Here is a 20,835-nt window from a genome sequence, read left to right as displayed (position 1 = left end):
CACACAAAGCTATTATTTCTAAAACCTTTCACTGTATTTTTTTTTAAAAGAAAGCAATCTTTTGGCTGTTTCACCCACAAAATACAGTAACCACACTTTACAGTATATTCCGTGAAGCGGAAGACGTCTCGAAAACATGATAAGTGGCCATATCAAATGCAAGGATTATTATTATTATTTCCGTTAATTTCTATCCACTGGCTGGTTAGGTTTTATTTTTGAGGTACTCACTTGTGTGGAATAATTGAATTGCCACTGAATTGCGCATGCATTATTGCTAAGTAACAGTTCAGAATAAAGTGGCAGATTAGTTATAAAATAGCTGATGTACAGACAAGCTGTCACAGCTTTATACATCTTTAGTTGGGGATTTTTTCAACAGGTTTTTAGTCACTGCCTTGAGCAAGCTTGCACCCTGCATGGAAACCCATGAGACACAGGCACAAAGCACTAAACTGAAATAGCCTACACTTCGAATTGAATTCGAGCTGAAATCGAATGGGATAGAACATCGCGTCGATCATTAGGTTGGATAAATCGCAGGACAAGACTACCAGCAAAATAGCATTTGGAGTTTCTGCCCTCCCGGCAATATCAAAATAGAACCTTCTTATGTCTCAACGTACAACTTTAGCAGCTGAGAAACAAATCGAAGGAATATGAGAAGCCATAAACTGCAGGGCACAAGTTGCTTCAATAGCCTGGCTCCCAGCTGTATAATAAACACTTTGCCATTGACACAGGCAGCATAATTTTTTACAAACTCTCCCCGGGGTCCTATAGCTTTATACATAAATAATGCCGGCTCTTCTACGCCTTGCTTTTTCCGCTCCGCATACTAATGCCTGCAACTGAACACAAGCCAAGCTATGGAGAATGGTCCTACCACCATGAACATTACATTTACTTGATAACAAGGATATTGTGCTGACCACTGATGCTTATGAACCATCAATCATATCAAGAGAGAATATTACTCGGGTCTTTTTGATACTTCAGTTGTTCTATTCTACGGCCGGGACTTATACGCTTACAAAAAACACGGTTGTCTTCAGAACATCGTCGCTGTAGATGATGGTGAATTCCAGCTGTGAAGTACTTTGCCCAGCGGGAAGCTCGCAGTGAGTTTCTTGTACCTACTATCCATCTGGTGAGGCTCAAGCCCGCGATTGTCAGATGCGGATTTCACAGTACAGGAACACTCCACTCCACAGAACCGGTTGTGAGATGTGGGGCCCAGAAAATAAGTCACAAACGCTCACAAAACCTGCAGCAACTTTTCATCATCAACTAACTCCATGCACGACCCATCAGTCTTACAAAGTGGTTACGCCACAAGTTATGGGTTAATCACAACAAAATAGTATTAAGCATCAAATGTAGTAGAGTTGGCTTCAACAGAAACATCTAGGAACCTAAAACAGATTAACAAGTCGAGGATATACAGTTCACTAAAGTGAATATTGTACAAGTACAAAATGCAATATAAAGCTACATAATAAATAACTATCTTTGATCCGATCGGTTCAAAAATGCTTCATGTGTCTCGAATCTAAAAAATCAAAAGGAAAAAAAAAAACTCACATTTGATTTCTATGTGGATTAACTACTGGTTGGTAGTAGTATATCAATCTCTTTAGCAGATGGTGTGATCAGAGCACTATTCATGCCACAGGGGGTTGAGAGGTCCAGTGTGGCGTTACACACATCCTTGGAAACTGATGAAAGCTTCATGCAGCTTGTGGGATTGGTTTCGTTGGATGGGGTCCCAACTAGAACTACACGATTTGGGCCTCCGTCCCCTTCCCCGGAGCCTCTCCCTACATTGTGGTCCAGGCAGGGCTTGGATGGAAGTTCCTCTTGAACCCCTGTTTCGCGCGAGTTGAAGAGTGAACGCTGAGACTGAATAGAAGCACTCGACTCACTCTTGGGTATCTGCCCAACTTGGGAATGTCCTCCATCGGTGGTTGGCCTTCCCAGTGGGTGTGGCGATGCCGGTGATTGGGCAAGCCCCGGCTTTTTTGGCGGGATTGGTGGAGGAGTTCCTCTCTCTGCTCTCGAGATCGTTGGTGATTTGATCCCGGGTGTCAATGGACTTTGTGGACTGGAACCTTTGCTGGAGGTTGGAGAATGACTGTGATCCCCAGTCGGTGTTTTAGGGGAAGTGCCCAACTGTCGATAATCAGTACCAAAGGGGGAGTTGTTTGCAGTTTTAAGAGCACCCGGTTGACTCGTGAACCTAGAGAGGACTTGGGTGACAGTATTACGGGCCAACTGCTTGGCAGTAGAACCGTCGACTGTAGTGGGCGACAGATCCCTTGCCGGAGGGCTCTGTAAGCCCCCCATCTGCTGATCATGCTCGGCCTGGGCTTGGAACTTGAAGCGAGCAGCGTGAAATCTCTGGTTCAACCCTGCTTGGTAGGAGGAGTGGAAAGCCGAGCCGGACGTTCCCGGGCTGGCCACGCGCTTCGTTAACACCGGTGAAGAGCACGGCGACCCGGAACCTGAGGATGTGGCGGAAGGGGAGTTGATTGCGGCGTTTGGAGAAAGGGGCATTCCACTGGGAGATGCACTAGAATGTGCGGTCGCACTGTTGTTGGCATAACCTCCATTCTCGACAATGCTCCCCTGATCAGAAGGAAAACCTGCCTTATCTTCAGTTGAGAGAAGACTATCCATTTCACAACCGTCAGAAGATTCATCCGCACCGTTTTTAACCAGGGCTGTACTGCAATGCCCGTTGGTCTTGGCGTGCCGTGGAAAAACTGCAGTTGGGTTTGACGACACAGCCTTGCTCTCGTCACTTTCGTTCGACCGTTCAGCACAAGTGCTCTCGGTTTGACACAACGAGGAAACCAATGGACATTTATCAGACCCTAAGTGTTGCGGCAGACTAGTTACCTCACTTGCTTCGTCCTGTTCCGGCTCATTCGGAAACAGCTTTCCGTTCTTCATGTCTTCAATAAGTTTCTTCAAGTTTTCAACCTCTTCTTTCAGGGCTTGTGTTCGGTTTTCTTCCCGGTTCAGCTTTGCTCGGAGCTGCTCTTTTTCAGTGTCAAATTCCGAGAGCTGCTTTTCCATCTGGGCTTCCCTCCCCGAGCCTCTCCGGATCTCAGCCGCCAGTTCCTCTTCCAGCCGAGTGCTCTTGCTTTTCTCCTTCTCCAGCTTTGCGCTCATCTCGGCTGCTCTTTGCCCCTCTTCTGCTGCCTTATTGGTTGCTTTCTTGCACTCTTTCATCAGCACCGCGGTAACCTGTTTGTGCCGTGATCGTTCCTCCTCCAGCTGCGAGGAGACCTTCTTCTGTTCCTTTTCTACCTTCTTCACCTGCGATTTCTCAAACTCCAGCTGAAAGGAACAATCAGAAAACAAACTGGAGTCAAAACTGCAGTATCCTTAAACTCATTCTGGTACTTATTTAAGGAGCAAGATTGAAATGGGTTTTAAAATAATCTGTCCCTCCCCACAAACCTAGCATATGATGTAGAATTTTACAACAAAGAAGGCCATTTGGTCCCTTATACTGTTGCTGGCTCTCAAATAGGCTTCCATTCAATCCCTCTTCCATGCCTGCCCCCACTCTCATTTTAAACAATTTATTCTCAAATATTTGTCCAAATCACTTAAGACTATTGCATACTTCTCGCCCACCGCAGTTTTGGTCGGGTATCAAGGGACACGGGGCAAAGGTGGGTAGTTGGAGTTGAGGTACAGATCAGCCATGATCTTTCAGAATGGCAGAATAGGCTCGAGGGTCTGAATGACCTACTCCTGTTCCTATGTATTCTATGTGCTAACAATCCTGTGTAAAACAGTTTCTCCCAACTGCTCCATTTTGGTATTGATGTTAAATTGAGGCCCTCCAGTTACTGACTGTTCACAGAAACTCATTTCACCACCACAAATGCATTTGTGTCAGAGCAGTGTTTCTGCTGCTGCTCACAGAGCTGCTGTTTAAAGCATGGGTGGGCTAAAGCAGCCAACAGCTGCAACTGCTGGCCCACCTGCAGCTGACCACATTGTGCAGACAGCCTATAGAACAGCGGCAGATGCAACAAGCTGAGCTGGTAAGAAGCAGGAACAGCTGGATTGGAAGTCTGGAAGCACAAATACAATACTCTCAGTACAGTTCCTTTTCAATTCTTTCACAATATAGGGTCACTGTTCTCTTTCCTATATCCTGTAAATACACAGTCAAGCCACTTTACAATATACCCTTTGAGTCGCCTCAACAACATGATAAGGTGCTATATCAAATGCAAGGATCATCATCATTATTATTACTACGGCCACCGTGCAATATTCTGAAAGGCCACCAAATAAAAGTTAAGTTGCTCCGCTTTCCAACCACAGGATCAATTGTAATAGAGAAAGAGATTATTTGCAGATGCATCTGAAAAATAAACATATGACCGACTGCCTTTCAGATAAGACACTGGACTAAGATTTGAATACTATCAAGACAAAACTGAGATGAAGGCTCGGATCCTGCTTTGGTACCTGTTGTGTGAGCCGCTCCCGTTCCTTCTCCAACATGTAAGTCACATCATCTCCCTCTGCCGTGTCCTGGGCATGTCGTCGCCTTTCCTCTTCCAGGTCCAGGATAACCTGCAAAAATGCACAAAACTCAGCCACGGGGAAACAGTTCGCAAAACCTCCTCAATTTTACTCTAGCTCTGTGTACTTCAAACCCCTCCCGGAAACTCCAGTATCCAAAGGATTGACAACATTCCAATACCCTATGGTTATTCACCTTCTTTAGGGTCAGATAATTGTCAAGTCAGTTGAAGGAATGAATGGGTGGGCTGAATGGCATTCCGGTATTCCTTATCTTCTAATGAATGTAGACATCAACAGAAAAAAAGATGTACCGACTTCCAAGATTATAAAAATGGGTTGCTGCAGTACTGAGGTTCTCCATTAGAGGGCACTCCCGCGCTTACATATATTGTATTTTACCATCAGTTCCATCGCCTGCAGTAATAATATAATAATCTTTGCATTTCGTGCAGCTCCTTATCACATCGGTGAGACGTCCAAGGCGCTTCACAGGATATACTGCAAAATGGACTGACTATATTTTGTGAGCGAGATGAGGCAGCCAGTTGCGCACAGCTGTGTCCCACAAACAGCCATGGAGCGAGTGCCCAATTTTATTTCTGGGAGATTGTTGGTTAGGCACTGGGAGAAACTCCCTTCTCTTTTCGAATAGTGCCAGGGATCTTTAACGCACACCTAATCAGGTAGATGGGACCTCGGGTTAACATCTCATCCGAAAGAACACTACACTTCTCCAGACTGCTGGCTTGGGCTGCAGTGCCAGTCTGAGGGAACAGTGCGAAGGGTTGTGTTACAGGAATGCAAGGCATGGATTCAAATTCTTGAAATGCAGAATTTAATCTAAAATGTGTGAATGCAATAATAATCCTTACATTTGATATAGTGCCTTTCCTGTACGACGATGTCTCGAAGCACTTCACAGGATTTAGAGCGAGTTTTATGGGGAAACATTAAGATATCATGCATTTAAAAGCTGAACTTTGCTTTTAATCCATGATATTTATATCAACCTGAGAAACCACCTGTACAATCTCCGTCCTGTACAATGAATGGTCTGGTTTGCTACCCTAACAGAGCTTACGCTTTCTAATATTGGCATGGCTGAGGAGACAGACAGCAGCTGTGCATTCCTGCACACTTGCTGTGTCTGTTTCTTTTACCCATGAGACAATGACAGACAGTAGTTTCATCGCTGTTTTCATGTATAGAGTTGGCATAGAGGTGCTCTGAAGCAAATAAATTACAATTCAAACTTTAAGCATTCCTCATTTTTGGAAACAATGACAAAATTACATTTGTATAGCGCCTTTCACGTCGGGAGGACGTCCCAAGGATGTTAGGTAGGATTGGGAAGCACATAATTGCTCTTGCCTAAGGCCCAGGAGAAGTTTTGGTAGCTCTGGCTTTAGCCTACAAATGAACATAAATATTTAAAGCAGTTTTTTTTTTAAAACAGATGCGTTTGGATCATTCTGTCCTTCCTGATTAAATTCTACATTATCTCTAACCATACTAAAGAGTGTGAGTATAGTCTATGCAGAAATACATTCCACCTCATTAGCACTCAGAATACCTTGATCCTTGGATAACAAAACACCATGATTACGTATGTACAAGCATTTATTTCGTCAGGACCTTTGGGATTTATCCATGTTCCAGCATTTAGTGGTGAATTGTGCAACTAAATTAGTTAAAACTATTTACAGTACTTGTGTCAAATGTAAGCCAACATCTGGTGGATATCAGTCATATAAATCTCAGTATTAATATTGAAACGATGATTGTTGTTCCCCCTCCAACTGAGGATAAATATCAAACTGAAAAATAATTGCGAAGAAGGCACGTATAAAATCCATTTAGCATATACCAATTTACGATACCTTTCTGTGTCTACTCTCTGCAGCAGATAGCTGGGATACCATCCGCTCCTGCATCTTCTTGCACTGGGTCATCACCACTTTGAGTACAGACAGTGGGTTGGTGCACACCGGCTGTTTCTCACCACGATACGCCTCCCGGATCGTCTCACAGTCCCTCTGCAGAGCCAGGAATGGGTCACTGATGTCATATTTTCCATAGCGTTCTTGAATGAAATGGTCTCTGTGCTGTGCCTGAAATCACACGCAGAAAACACTGAAATATTTCTATGTACTTCTACTGCAGTGGCATTTCAAGTAAATCATGTAATAGAATATACAATAATTAATATACAACAACTTGATAAATGCTTAAGGTCCACTTATATCAATCATCATGTAAAAAAAAACGTGGTCACTCAATCCACAACTCTGTTGTGCGTAATTGGCGGCCGCGTTTCGCCCACAAAATATAGTCAATTCACTTTACAGCAAATATTCTGTGAAGTGCTTTGAGACGTTTTGAAGACGTATAAGACGCAATATCAAATGCGAGGACTATTATTATTATTTTTATCGTGGCTAGTTATTTTACCAAGAGAAACATTAAACAAAACTATGTTGAGTGGATAAAAGAACACAAGAAATTGTTTCTAGGAAATTTAAACAACATTGCTTTTATTTTTGTTAGATAACCTCATTTTTATCTGTGCAGTACAGAAAACAACATGTGCACAGTTGGCTGCGTACTAAAGCAAGGCTTTTGTACAGTAATGACTGGGAGATGGAACTATTTTGATGCTGAAGCTAGGACAAACCCAATTTACTGTAATGTTTTCCACAACCCACGACACTATTTCAAGACAGAACAGAATTTCTGCTGGCCGCGACTAACAATCCAGGTAAATTAGTCATTCACTTCATGGCTTCAAAATTTCTATGGCTTGTTTTTCTATGGAACCTGTTGTGGGCGAAATGGCTGCTGTATTTTCCTACTACACTTACAGCAGTTACCTTTCAACAACTTTGAGACACTTGTTAACTGCTATCAAATAGAATGATTATTGTTTATTATTGCCATTCTATGAACTTCCAGCATTTTGCTTTTGGTTTCACGAGTCTGAGATCACTAGTCTGAGATATTAGTATCTCTTTTGGTAGAATAATCGTCAGCAAATTCAATTCCAATTATTATATAGACATATAGACTTCTTCAATACTAAGGAGGCCAGATACTGTAAATACAATAAAAATAAATAATCCTTGCATTAGATATAGCTCCTTATCACGTCTTTGAGACGTCTCAAAGCACTTCACAGAATATACTGTAAAGTGAAGTGACCGAGTATTTTGTTAGCGAAACGCAACAGCTAACTGCAGCCAGCAGTGTCCCACAAACAGTCATGGACTGAGCGACTAAATTATTGAAACATTTTTTGAAGGGCTTATTAACCCCAAAAAACCAATCCGCCAATCAACTGACAACCGGGTTCCTACTTACTGATAGGTAATCAGAGGCGTGTGGTGAAAGGAAACTTGCCCAAAGTTTTGCTCAATAATCGAACCCAGGTCCTCTCGCTTCAGAGGCGATTGCTCTAACCACTACGCTACAGGACTCCACAATAATTACTATGAACGCCCCTTCCATTTTAAACGCATAAGAGTGAGTCAGTTTCCTTTTCTGGGGGAGAAGACTCATTCTGAGAATGTTTGCAAAACCAAGGAAGCCAAAGTATAAATCATAAACCCAAATGTGGCTTCAACCAAAGTCAAGAAGGAAAGGGAAGCGACGCATGTTTTAAGAGATGCTCAGAGGAACCTGATTCAAAACTCTAAGCAGATCAAAACAATTATTCGTCATTGCCAGAGATCAAGGCCATAAACAATACAAGAATCCCAACAGATCACTGAACTATCGCTCACAAAAGGAAATATATATAGCACTATTTGCATGTATGCAAACAAAACCAATCTCTGGGGTATAAAAACTCACAGCTACGCAGCAACTGAAACACTGTTGGATAAATAACTGTACAGTTACTCAGTAATTTTCCGTCTGGTGAATAAACAGGAACTCACTCCACAGTTACAATGAGTAATCCTGATCTCAGTTTAAGGAACTTCAGCTACAAGAAATGGTTTTGAGGTTGAATTAAATTTGAATGAAGATGATATCTAATTGAGAAATCTCAAATGTCTGTGCTCTAATAACACGCCAATCAATTAAATTCTAGCTTTACCTCCTCCAGAGAGCCAAGCCAGATTACCACAAATCACAACAGCAATTGCATTCTGGCTGTTATTCTACTCGAGATATTACAGGATTTTCCACAGATTTAGCTACAGCTGGTCTCTACAACTGGAAGGACCAGTCAAAGTCAAATGGCAAACTTTTCCTTTTTGTCGAACACTGTTGCACGCAATTGGCTGCAACGTTTTGCCCGCAAAATATATAGTCAATTCACTTCATAGCATATTCTGTGAAGCGCTTTGAGATGCCTCGAAGACGTGATAAGGCGCTATATCAAATGCAAGGATTATTATTATTTCCATTAAAATTTTTATGGTATCATTCACATGACATCCCAGACATGCATGCCTATGCCTGCACAAGCACACAGTTAGGAGCCACTCTCCCGAAGATCAAGTGATTAAAATGGAAACATGGAATTTATGATCGAAATATTACAAGGGCTCGGGTTCGTTTATTAAAAAAATTAAAATGTATTCGTACAACCAAAATAAATTGGCAAAACCACAGCAACACCCTAGAGGGAATGTCCATAAATTCCATTGGGCTGGTAATTAGAAGAGAAAGCCAATGAGGCAGAACTTAAACTTCAGAATGCATTTAACTCAGCTATTAAACTGGGGAAATAAAGGCATTCACGTTGGCTCACAGGCACCCAGAGTAGATTCCACTGGGGACTAAAGCCGTGGATTACGATCACAACGGTCAACTATAAAATACTTCAATGCCTCTGGTGTGTACATCCGCACCGAGGGGAGTTTGCAGCTCTCTTACTGCAAAATGAACTACTTCCTGTCAGTGTTTCTAAGAAAAGCAAAAGCAAATCCAAAGATTTGGAAAGTAGGCTTTTGCTTTGGATAACTAGTGAAATACTCCCCAATATTACTTCTGGTCTGATCATCAGGTTCACAAGCAGGTGCCAATGTCACTGCCCACTGTAACATCCCGGTAAACCATATTACACCTAGTCACGCAATAGGAGAGGGATTGAGATAATTACTGCAGTTTCTTATTGACATTTCAACTACCTCAATGTGCTGCTGCTACGCCAAGCACTCGGATTTAATGCATTCCAAAAACAAAGAATACATTGAATTCCCCTGCTATCCAATTAGACATTTTCAATCTAATGGTTTGTGAAAAGTCAATGCGATAATGCAGCTGGCTCAGTTGCAACTATCTAAGATGTACTTCTCGTTTCTGTTCGAATTAACTTTTCTGGCATAGTGTATGGCTGTCTGGCTATTTAGTTGGAATAATCACATTACGATGCGGGTGGGGGGAGGGGCGGAGGAAGGAAGAAAGAATTTACATTTCATGATTTGAAGTGGTTCCGTCCTGTTCAGTTATGTCTGTATTATTATTATCTGAATCAGCATATGAAATAAATAGAAACTGTTGCTAAGAAACATTGAAATCCATAGCAGTTTAGGATGTAAAAAAGAAAGATCATTTTCAGGAACATCATTAACACAATGGGCTGAAAAGGGCCTTTATAAGGGGATGGATTCGCTTCCCCATCAAATAAATGATGATTCAAGGATAACATATTCTTCAGATACTAGAATTTGCTTAGTTTTTTTTCTAAATGCCAAGTGTACATAATGCAGTCAATCCACCACCACATCTCAGAGTCAGTCTTTGTGATTCCCTTTTTTGTACAATACAGGTTTTTGTTTAGACTGAGTTGTTGATTGAATAATGGAATAAACATATTGGTTCTGTTGACTTCCTGTTTGAAAAGCGCTATATCAAATGCAAGGATTATTATTATTGTTGAGCCAAACTTTGTTTTTTGCCATAATAATAAATCCTTGTATTTGATATGCCTTATCACGTCTTCGAGAAGTCTCCAAGCACTTCACAGAATATACTATAAAGTGAATTGACTGTATATTTTGTGGGTGAAACGTGGCAGCCAATTGCACACAACAGTGTCCCATTAACAGTCTTGGATTGAGTAATCAAATTATTATTGGTTATCATCCCCGGAAAAGCATTCCTCTAATCGACTACCAACCGGGTTCCTACTTACTGCTAGGTAAACAGAGGCATGTGGAGTAACGAAACTTGCCCAACGTTTTGCCCTGCCCGGGAATCGAACCCAGGTCCTCTTGCTTGAGACGAGTGCTCGAACTACTAAGCTACAGGACTCCACTGCTAGTGAGGGCTCTTTAAATAATGGCTTCTGTATTACCAAAAGTCAAACTTCTAATTACAATTCCTGCTGCAATGAAGGCCATAGTCACTTCCTGCTTGTTATGGTTTGCAGCTGACATGGAATTCAAAGCTAAATTTGTTCCTCAGATTTTGGGAAGGCAGAGCTTGATTTTGTTACTGGAGTTGGCATTCATTGGACTATCTTATTAATAATCTGAAAAATAACAATTCTACAAATGGTGTTCAATAGTACTGTAGTCTGTAAACTACATAAACTGCCGTTCTCTAAGATGCCATTGTTGCATTTCAAGCGTGAATATCCTGAAATGAGGAATGACAGACCAGTTGCATCAAAACCAGCTGTGTAAAACTGAGTGGGTTAATGATGTCCTGATGTCTGAATGCACTTATCAGCATGCTGAGGTGTTCCCAAAGCACTGATCCACAGGAAATCCTATTTGGAAGAATTCCCTGGGAGGATAAGGGAAGGGAATATGGAGCTTTCCTCTTCTCTTCCAATGTTTTCTTTAAGAACAGGATGGATATAGGTTCATTCTGGCTCCCAAGTGGAAATGAGGTCACAGGGATAACCTAGTGAGATCTTACCTTGGCATTACTGTTTGCTACCAACAGTCAAATAAATACAAGACTGCTTGTATCAAACTTCCACTAAACTGCCAAATAACGCTATTTTTTCATGGTCTGTATTCTGATATGAACCTGGCTACATAAACCATCCCAATTGTGCCGAATCTCTTTTGACCCTCAAAGGCACCCTCTAGGCATAGGTTTTGTATTGCACAGTACATACATGTTCACTGCTGTGTAAAGCCAGCAGAATCCCAAGCCAATTCAAATTCCATGGCCCTTTCCATCGCTACACAACCTTTGCTACCCTAAACTTCAGAGCGTGTGCTTGATTCAACAATCTTACTTACGGTTTATGTTTTCCTAGGGGAAGGAAGTTCAGCATTTTATGTTGTGTGACAGGATTTAATTGTCAAAGTACAAAAAGCATTGTCTTTTTGAATTATAGCCAGCTTAATCTTCTTAAAATATCCAATCCATATATGTTCAAATTCTTCTAGGTTGCTGCCGGATACCATCAGTAAACATTTATTCTCATTCCTGCTTGGTGAGTCTGGATCTTCTCTTCTTGAACTCTCATGTACTGACTGTGGAACCTCCATTTATCATCACACATTTCTCCACTCTGCTTTACCTCCCCAAATCCCCACTCCTGCTTCATTTACCTCCTTCAGCCAGCTTCAAGAGAGGAATGCAGTTGGAGAAAATACCACCAAAGATCTGAGCAGGTCTTATTTACTGAGCAGAAAAATAAATATTTAATGGGACAGTACTGGTAACTGTGCAATATCAAGCCCAATTGTATTGCACTGTACAATTAATCAGGCAGAATGCTGACCAATCTTACACCTTCTCAGCACATTCACTCAACCATCAATGAACTCTCTTCACTGCCTGAATGTGTTTTAGCAATCAAGCAGCTAAAAAATATTTCACTATTTTTAAGCACTTCGCCAAAGGAAGGGTTGCAGTCAGGATGGCAGTCACACTGAATCACCTTGTGCTTGGTGAAACAGCTGCATTGGCAGAAGCCTGGCTCCGTGTCAGACTCCACCACTGTCAAGCACTCAGATGCTACCCTGCGTGAAGGCCACTATATCAATGCAAGTTGTTGTTGAGCAAGTGCCCAGCCAGGATTCCTGGCCAGGAATGATGTACGACATGGAGATATTGCATTCACACAAAAAAACGGGAGAGAAAATCAATTTCTGGAAGATAGGAGCACGAGAAACGACAAGACCATTTGTAAATCTGGAGCAACGTTTTCTATTTGCACTCGATTTGTCACGGTTCTCAAAAGCGTTTAACTTCAGCATTCTCAGTACAACAGTAGGCTGGCTAGTGCTTCTTCAATTTATTTACTTTCTACTGAAGCGTTCATGTATTTTGACACTGACCAACAATCCGACTATCCATGCCAATAAATGAAACAAAAGGAGCCCAGTTCAGTGCTTCCTGCCATTCATTACGGAGTGTATACAGGAGCAATGTAATTAGCCACTCCTGTTTCTGTGGCTCCAGTTTGTACAATTCACTGACCTTTGAGAGCAAGCCTGAACTGCTGCATGTGTGTGTTGTAATAAAGCCTTTTCCTTGAAGAAAGAGAGTGAGGGAACAAATATCCTCAACCAGAACAATCCCAGTAATATTTTCAATATTGTACATTGTTCAGAAAACAAAAGTGAATATAAACACTAGTTACCTCAAAGTCTCCAGATCTATTTTTAACCAAATTAGTTAAAACATAGGGTTTTTTTTGTTCAGTATTCCAGGATAAAAATATACACAATAATAATTTAAAAACAAGAACATTCAGCCTCCAATGAATGTGAAGGGATTAACCTCACGCAATGTCCTGTAAGAGCAATTTGTTCACCTAAGCTATTTATACTGGCTAACTTTTTTTTAAATCAATTTGGAATGTGCTGTCATACATCTACTGCAAATTTGTAATCTGGAAACGTTCAAACATGAGAAACACAAGATTAGTATTCAATAACTGAGATTTCTATATTTATGATATTGTAGAATGGCGGAACAGGCTCGAGAAGCTGAATTGCCTACTCTTGTTCCTACGAGACGAAGTAACATGAGATTATCACTTTTGAAGCTCAAATGAATCTGTAATTTTACAAAAGCTGCTCAACATGGGAATTGGTGATAGAGATACATTAAGTAGGGTTTGTGGGACCAATGATTCGGAACATTTTACACTGTAAAAGGGTCATTTCCAGAGCTATACAATAGCTTGCAGGATCACAGCAGCTCTCAAATATGCAACAAAACATGGCACACAATTGCTCTTTCTGAAAAATACTATAATTATGTCAGTTCTTTGTTCATGGGAACAACATGGCAGATGGGTTACGCTGTGCTACTGCACTGCAGCAGCCTACACAACCACAGCATAATCATTCATGTTGATGCTTGTAAAGAATATGCTTGTATGATTACCTTTTTCTTTCTTTAGTAACTTGGTGTTGTAAAAAGATTCGCTGTGTTAAGAAATGAACACTGCAGCAAATTTCCGGCCTTTTACGAGGATCAATACCTGACAGCAACATTTTTTTAAAAAAAAACACTACAAGTTAAATTGGATGTTTTGAGGTTTGGGAAATCTATTCAAGCCTAAAAGGCATACATTTTTCCACATTATAATACTTGCATTTGATGTAGTGCCTTATCACGTCTTTGAGGCATCTCAAAGCGCTTCACAGAATATACTGTAAAGTGAATTGACTGTATATTTTGTGGGCGGAACGTGGATTTTTAAAAAAAAGTAAGAAAAAAAAATTCTGTTGTGGAAATGCTCAGCAGTAAGTCAATATTCACAAGTGATTGACGCTTTTCTTTCCAAAACTCTGCAGCTCGTGTAATCTCACGCACCAGGCTCCGTGACCCCATCACTCCCACCCTCGCCCGACTCCACTGGCTCCCCATCCCCCAGAGGATCAAGTTCAAGATTCTCATCCTCACCTTCAAGGCCATCCATGGCCTTGCCCCCTCCTACCTCTCTGACCTGCTGACTCCCTACCAACCTGCCCGCTCCCTCCGTTCATCGGGCTCCGGCTGCTCCATGTCTCCCGCCTGACCATCGGTGGCCGGGCTTCAGCCTCTCTGACCCCACACTCTGGAACTTCATCCCACGGTCCCTTCGCCTCGCTTCCTCTCTTGCCTCCTTCAAGGCCGGTCTCAAGACCCTTCTCTTCAATCATGACTTTGGTCTCCGTCCCACCTCTCTGCCTTCCCTCACCGCTACACAACCCCTCCCCCATGCTCGGGCCCCGACAACTGACTGTTCAGCGCCTTGGGACGTCCTCCCGACGTAAAAGACGCTCTATAGATGTGATTTTGTTGTTGTTGTTGTTTAGAATGCAAATCAGATTTGCACAAAATGTTTAACTTTTTTTGAATTGCTGAATGAATGTTAGTGGGCTACATAACAGTCTTGGCTACTTATAGCTGGAAATTCTGATCGTGCAGCAACATTTCTTGGTAAACCAGTCATGTGTTTATCATGACTCAACTACTATATCCTTTGGACTGGACGACAAAGCCTCGAAAATTCATTCAGTTGCCTTTTTGCTAGATTTAGAATGCAGAAAAAGAAAGTTGCACCTGGTTTGAAGCCACACAACGGCTTCATTGTGGCCCGATATTAACCCATGATAAGGGCATTCAACAGGGAGGCTAATGTCATTCAGGCTGTTTGAGGTGCTTGCATTTCTTCAAGCACCTGCCACCCCCACCCCTCCAAACAATCTTGCTGATAAACCCGTTCGTGATCTCTCCCCTACAGAGTCCTACTGTTTCTATACACTTTTGTAAACAGTTAAGTTTTACGTAGATTCAGAAAACAGTAGAAACTGTCAACATTAAGTATACCCCAACCTTCAATGCATTCTGTATCCATGACATATCCTTGAATCTAAGCACAACTTGCACAATGTCTAATTTCCATTTTAAAATGGCAACGGCTCTTCACTACACTGCAAGTTTTATGGCTTATGGTGTTATTGTTTCATCTCTTCACCACTGGAATCTTATGACAACTTAAATGTTCAGTTAGCAATTCTGAAGATTCAGGTTTCAGATGCTTTATTGAGATGGACTGTTTTGAAAGAATCTGCAACCCGGCCTAACTTGAAAAGCTACCCAGATCTTTAAGAAATGCGATGAGATCATGACATACCTGTAAACCAACAACCGATTCTCCCACCTGGCAAACACACTGAACAACAGGGTGTGATTGTTATCAGGAAACAAGAGACAAGCACACCACACCTGTGTGTTACTAAGCACAGTTTAAAAACGGCCTGAATCATAATTTTCCATAAGATTTAAAGCAGTTAAAATAATAAGCTTAGCATTTGATACAACGCCTTATGTTAAAAAGTCTTAACTGAGTTTTCAAAATGTAGCGTCTATTTGTGCACAGCAACGTCGCACAAATGTGAACCTTCTTTCTGTTAATCAGTGGGGCGGGGCGGGGGGGGGAGGGCTTGCCGGGAGACTGGAAGACCAACGGGACCTCAGTTTAATGCCTCATCGGAAAGATGGCACTTCCGACAACTCAATGTTCCACCAGCACTACGCTGCAACAGAGGATCAGCCTAAACTATGAGCTCAAGGTCCCAACCTGGGGTTTGAACACACACCCTGCTGACTCAGAGGCGAGAGGACTATCTCACTGAGATAGCACTGAGCGAGGCTGACACCTAATCAAATTATCACATGAAAATACTGGTCATTTTAAGATAGTCATACAATCTCCCCTATTGAGCAATAAAATTGAACCCGAGGTATCTGGCCTGTGTAAGATAGTTGCAGAAGAAACTTCTAAAAATGTGTCTCTTGGATATGAAAATTTATTCAAATGTTGATATAAAAGCCTTTTGACTCAGCAAGGAGCATTTGTCTTTAAAGAAACATTTCAATTATTTTATCATCATATTACTAGCTGCAAGATAATACTGTACTTTCATATAACTGGGCTATTGCATCTTCAATACCAAGCAAAAGTTATTGCTGAAAATAAGTTAAGCCTACTCATGGAGATTTCATAACAGTAGGCCTGAAGTCAACTAACTTGCTCTCACCTCACGGTTTACACCATTAACTGCAACGATGAAACCTCATTATCTAGTCTCTCAAAAACATTTCACACTTCACTGAAGTGGCCCACACTCTGTAACCAATACAGTTCAGGATATGACTGCACATCATATCCAGATAAAGACAGCTGTCTGCAATGAAGGATAAAGGCACACTGTTTGAATCCAGACAATGAGGCTTTACTGTGACTCTACTTGGTGAGTGGGATGAATGGTTAAGAATTATGTAACTTTATGCGCCGTTAAATCATAGAAGTTTGTAACATGGGATTGTGCAACAGTTGTGTGCATCAGAAGCTACAGAAATCCTAAATTTAAAGAAGTGCACCACATTCTGCCCTAGATTACAACATCACATCAACATTTTATGAAGATTAAATAGATTTGCTTGAGTAAGGAAAGACAACAAACTATTATCAGAACTGTAGAATATGTGCTGAAATGAAATCTTGACTTTTCACTTCAAAACATAAAGCTCTAAAGTCAGCAAATTGATACGATATACCCTGTAGAGATCAGTCTCAACAGAAGCTGCCGATCAATAAATTTACCAACTTTGGCACCAAGAGCTTACATTGGGGATGTTATAGTGAGCGTGCAGACAGACAATAAGATGCTCGCTCACTTTCCAAGGTCAGTAAATTTACCTACAATTGGAGGATCATCCCTGTTATTTTTGTCAAGTAGTACCGTTTGGCCCACATAATATACAGTCAATTCACTTTACAGGATATTCTGTGAAGCGCTTTGAGACATCTCAAAGACATCGTAAGATGCTATATTAAATGCAAGGATTATTATTATTGTCTTTCAACATTATGCCAACCCTTTAAAATTATAATTATGAAAGGTTCACAGTTGAAAATTCTGCCTGTTCAATTACATCATAACATGTTTACTTAGATGATAAACTAGAAACGAATCAGTCACAAGGAGAGACTGTACCTTTATGTAACAGAGGCTAGCTATTACATTTACAGTCAGATGTTGTGCAGACTTTAAATATAAATGTGCTTTTATGCAATCACATGGAAGGCTGAATGACTGTGTAAAAGGGACATGAAGGAGAATGAACACAAAAGGAAACCTTCGGCAGCTGTATTCTAGCAAGTGATTTTTTTAGACATGTTGCTTTGCTTGACTAATGGCGAGTAACTGCACAGTCATGCCATTATTCAAACAGATGCAGGACGAGAGTCTTTATGAAAGGAACTTTCCTCTCATCTGATTGGTGTAAGAAATCCAGAAGCTAATTATTATCTACACTGGCAATATCCCACAAACAATGAAATGACCTATTCGTTTGTTTTTTTGTGAATTTTTTTTTAGATGATGGATGAGACTGGACAACACACTGGGAGAACTCCCCATTCTTCTTTAAAATAGTGCCACAGGGACTGTCAATCTGATGCATGAAACTTTTGACAGCATAAAATCGGAAAACTTACTAAACACAATACAATCAAGTACTCTAGACTATCTCTACCAGCATTATCCTGGCATTACAATTCTAAACAAACCTCCCTATTAGTAATGCACAACCAGTTAGTACTTGTTAATATTTCATTCTTCAGTGCTGTGCATTCAACAGTACAATGCTGGGTTTAGCTTGCACATATTTTTAGGACCCTTTGGATGGCTTATACACACAGAAACACGCATCGGATTTCTTGCACTAACTTATCAGCGCACTCTCTTTAAAACGAGAAGCTGCTTCTATTCGAGGAGAAATACTGGAGACCCCGACGTCAGCCATTACAGGCAATTAAAGCACACTTTTCTCATTGCTTTTCAAACCAATTCAGAGAAGAAGCTTCAATCCAAGAAAGCTTAACATTTACACCCCTGCAATTTAGATCTATTTTATATATTTGCTTTTAATTGAGCACTTTTTGCTAACTTCTTGCTGAGCAAATACAGGAAGTTGAAAAGGTTACATTGGTGCAGAGGTTGCTTTTCTGAGGTGGGGAAGAGAGTGGGAGGAGGGGAAGATTGCTAAGACAGAATGGAGTCAACCTTCCTTGTGGCAAATATTTAATCATTGCTGACTAGACAGCTAACGATGACATCTTGTATATTTATGGAACTGGCAAGAATTTAGACTGCAAATCCACCAAAGCCACATTTTTCCACACTCAAAAAAAAGTTAAAAAGGGAAAGACGTCAAGTTGCTTTAGAAGTTTCTGACACGTCAAAGCCGTTATAGCAGCAACAAGAAATTCAGTTTTCTACATTATAAAAGCTACATTAATAATAATTTGGTTATCAAACAACAGCCATCTATACTCAATTTACTGCTCAATTGTCAGCTAAACTTGCTGAGCCAAAATCCACATAATGGGATCTTTCATATGCTGATCCCCAAAATAAGTTATCTTTCTGCTATGTTTCAAAATGTTACTTTTAATAATCAGTGTATGATAGACCCCAATATTAGTGCAAATTGTACAGTGTAGACTTAATTAACATTGGTGCTATTTAAAATATACTTTGGCCACATAGACAGCTGCCTACAATTAAGAATATGATGGACTGCCAGCAAGGTACTGGGAAAATGAAGGCAATAAGACTAACCTAATCGCAAATATAAAATGTAATCTTTTAACTGGCCTGCTTGTATAATACGAAGATTATTCGCCTTTAGTACACCACTCGGGTGCACTAAAGGTCAAGCCCCTTAATATTATTGGGCCAATTTCTGCTCCTGTTCATGTCACACTACCTTACTTTTCCTGCCTTTGCACTGCTTTCAAAAATTACTTCCTGTACTCAAACAGCCAACATGGAAAGCTTCCATTGCCACAGGGACGCCGAAAAGGTCGACTGGCTGCATGCAATCTCTTCACAAGTTACGAATCTCTCATACTAGATCCTCAATCAGCTTTGAAAGATCTTTTCTCTCAAAACATAACAGAATGCTGGAATTTAAACCACAATGAGTTTTATACAGTACTCCAGTTGAAGTGTTATCATGTAAATCAGGGAATGTAATCACACCATTTCCACTTTCACACAATGTACCTTGCCAATTCGTACTAGTGGAACTATTGTTAAACCACCTTGGACTGCAACTTGCATAGCCAGAAACTACAAATATCGTCCACACCTCACACAAACTTGCACAAGGGCTTTTACTGAACCTTCGAGACGACAAACCTCCTTGTGGTGGTACAATGTGGTGAATGTGTGTGTTGGGATATAACTAGAACAGTCACAGGCCATTAGTTACTAGTCAACAGCAATACGTCTGGCACTAGTGTCTGTCCATAGCATAATGTAATTGGGAAGACTAGATTCCCTTTCTATAAAAAAAGCAGAAAAAATACACCTAATCTTTAGCCAGGTCACGTCAAAAAGAAAACTGGTGACACCTACCTGTAATGCTTCAATCACAACGTCTCGTGCTTCCAGTTCGCCCTCAAGCACACTGAAGAACATCAACAATTCCGGCTTACTGAGATTTTCTAAATTCATGTTGGCTCTGGAAAACAAAATAGTTTTAGTGCTCCTATCTAAATTGACCTGATGCATGACTTGACAGGTGCGCCACACAACATCTACCTGTCAATAGCAAAACCAAGCAATCGAGTCTCATGCTATATGTGCAGAAAAATGTACAGAGCCTACATTTTCACCTACAAATATGCAGTCAATACATTTTCCAGTGTATTCTGAGAAGTGGTTTGACCTGTTTAAAATTCACTATGTCAAATAGAAAAGTTATTATATTTCTTAAAAGTTAATTAAGATATGCAGCCCAAGGTAAAATCCAGTGTGCAAGTTGCAGTTGCAAGTACAATATTATACTGAATGCATTGAGGATGGCAAATAAACATTTTAAAACTGCACTCGTATTGAGTGAGCTGTTGTAAAATAAGTGAAAAAGAAAAATAGTTACAGAAGAAGAGAGATACACAGAAAGCAGGCAAAGAGGCAGATCACCTCAGAGATATTCAAATAAAAAGCACTGTTCAAACGGACTCTTCACTCTCCACACACAATTTGAAGAACTTTTTGAAAACAAAATCAACACTTCAAGAACTCCCAAGAGCTTGTGCATTGGATTAGCATACGCTCTTCAGTATGAACCAAACAGGTTTTCCTATTCTAGAAGAACTGATGGACACAACAGCAAGACCTTGATATCTGTGAAGCTTTACATGAAAAGTACAGTCCACATTTATTTGGTTAACATACCGTTCCTTCAAAAAGAAAGGTCAGCATTGTGAAAATAGATTAACCAATAGACCATTCAACTGGAACAGACAGCATGAAGGTTCAACTAATTTGTCTTTTAAAATCACAAGGA

The 20,835-nt window shown here is 40.8% G+C and overlaps 1 protein-coding gene across 1 annotated transcript; it reads right to left on the bottom strand.

Annotated features, from left to right (window-relative positions):
* Nucleotides 1-149: 149 nt before the first annotated feature.
* Nucleotides 150-20,007, bottom strand: cttnbp2nlb (CTTNBP2 N-terminal like b). Its single transcript, XM_007899448.2, has 4 exons — nucleotides 19,902-20,007; nucleotides 6,438-6,668; nucleotides 4,498-4,605; nucleotides 150-3,345 (listed from the first exon to the last, which is right to left on the bottom strand). Exons 1-4 carry the CDS (start codon nucleotides 19,998-20,000, stop codon nucleotides 1,603-1,605), a joined length of 2,181 nt encoding a protein of 726 aa, XP_007897639.2. The 5' UTR covers nucleotides 20,001-20,007; the 3' UTR covers nucleotides 150-1,602.
* Nucleotides 20,008-20,835: the final 828 nt, after the last annotated feature.

The sequence above is a fragment of the Callorhinchus milii genome, unplaced genomic scaffold (genome assembly GCF_018977255.1).
Source record: "Callorhinchus milii isolate IMCB2004 unplaced genomic scaffold, IMCB_Cmil_1.0 Scaffold19, whole genome shotgun sequence".
Classification (NCBI taxonomy): domain Eukaryota; kingdom Metazoa; phylum Chordata; class Chondrichthyes; order Chimaeriformes; family Callorhinchidae; genus Callorhinchus; species Callorhinchus milii.
The sequence above is the reverse complement of the archived record's forward strand: the minus strand, read 5'-3'. Positions and strand labels throughout refer to the sequence as shown.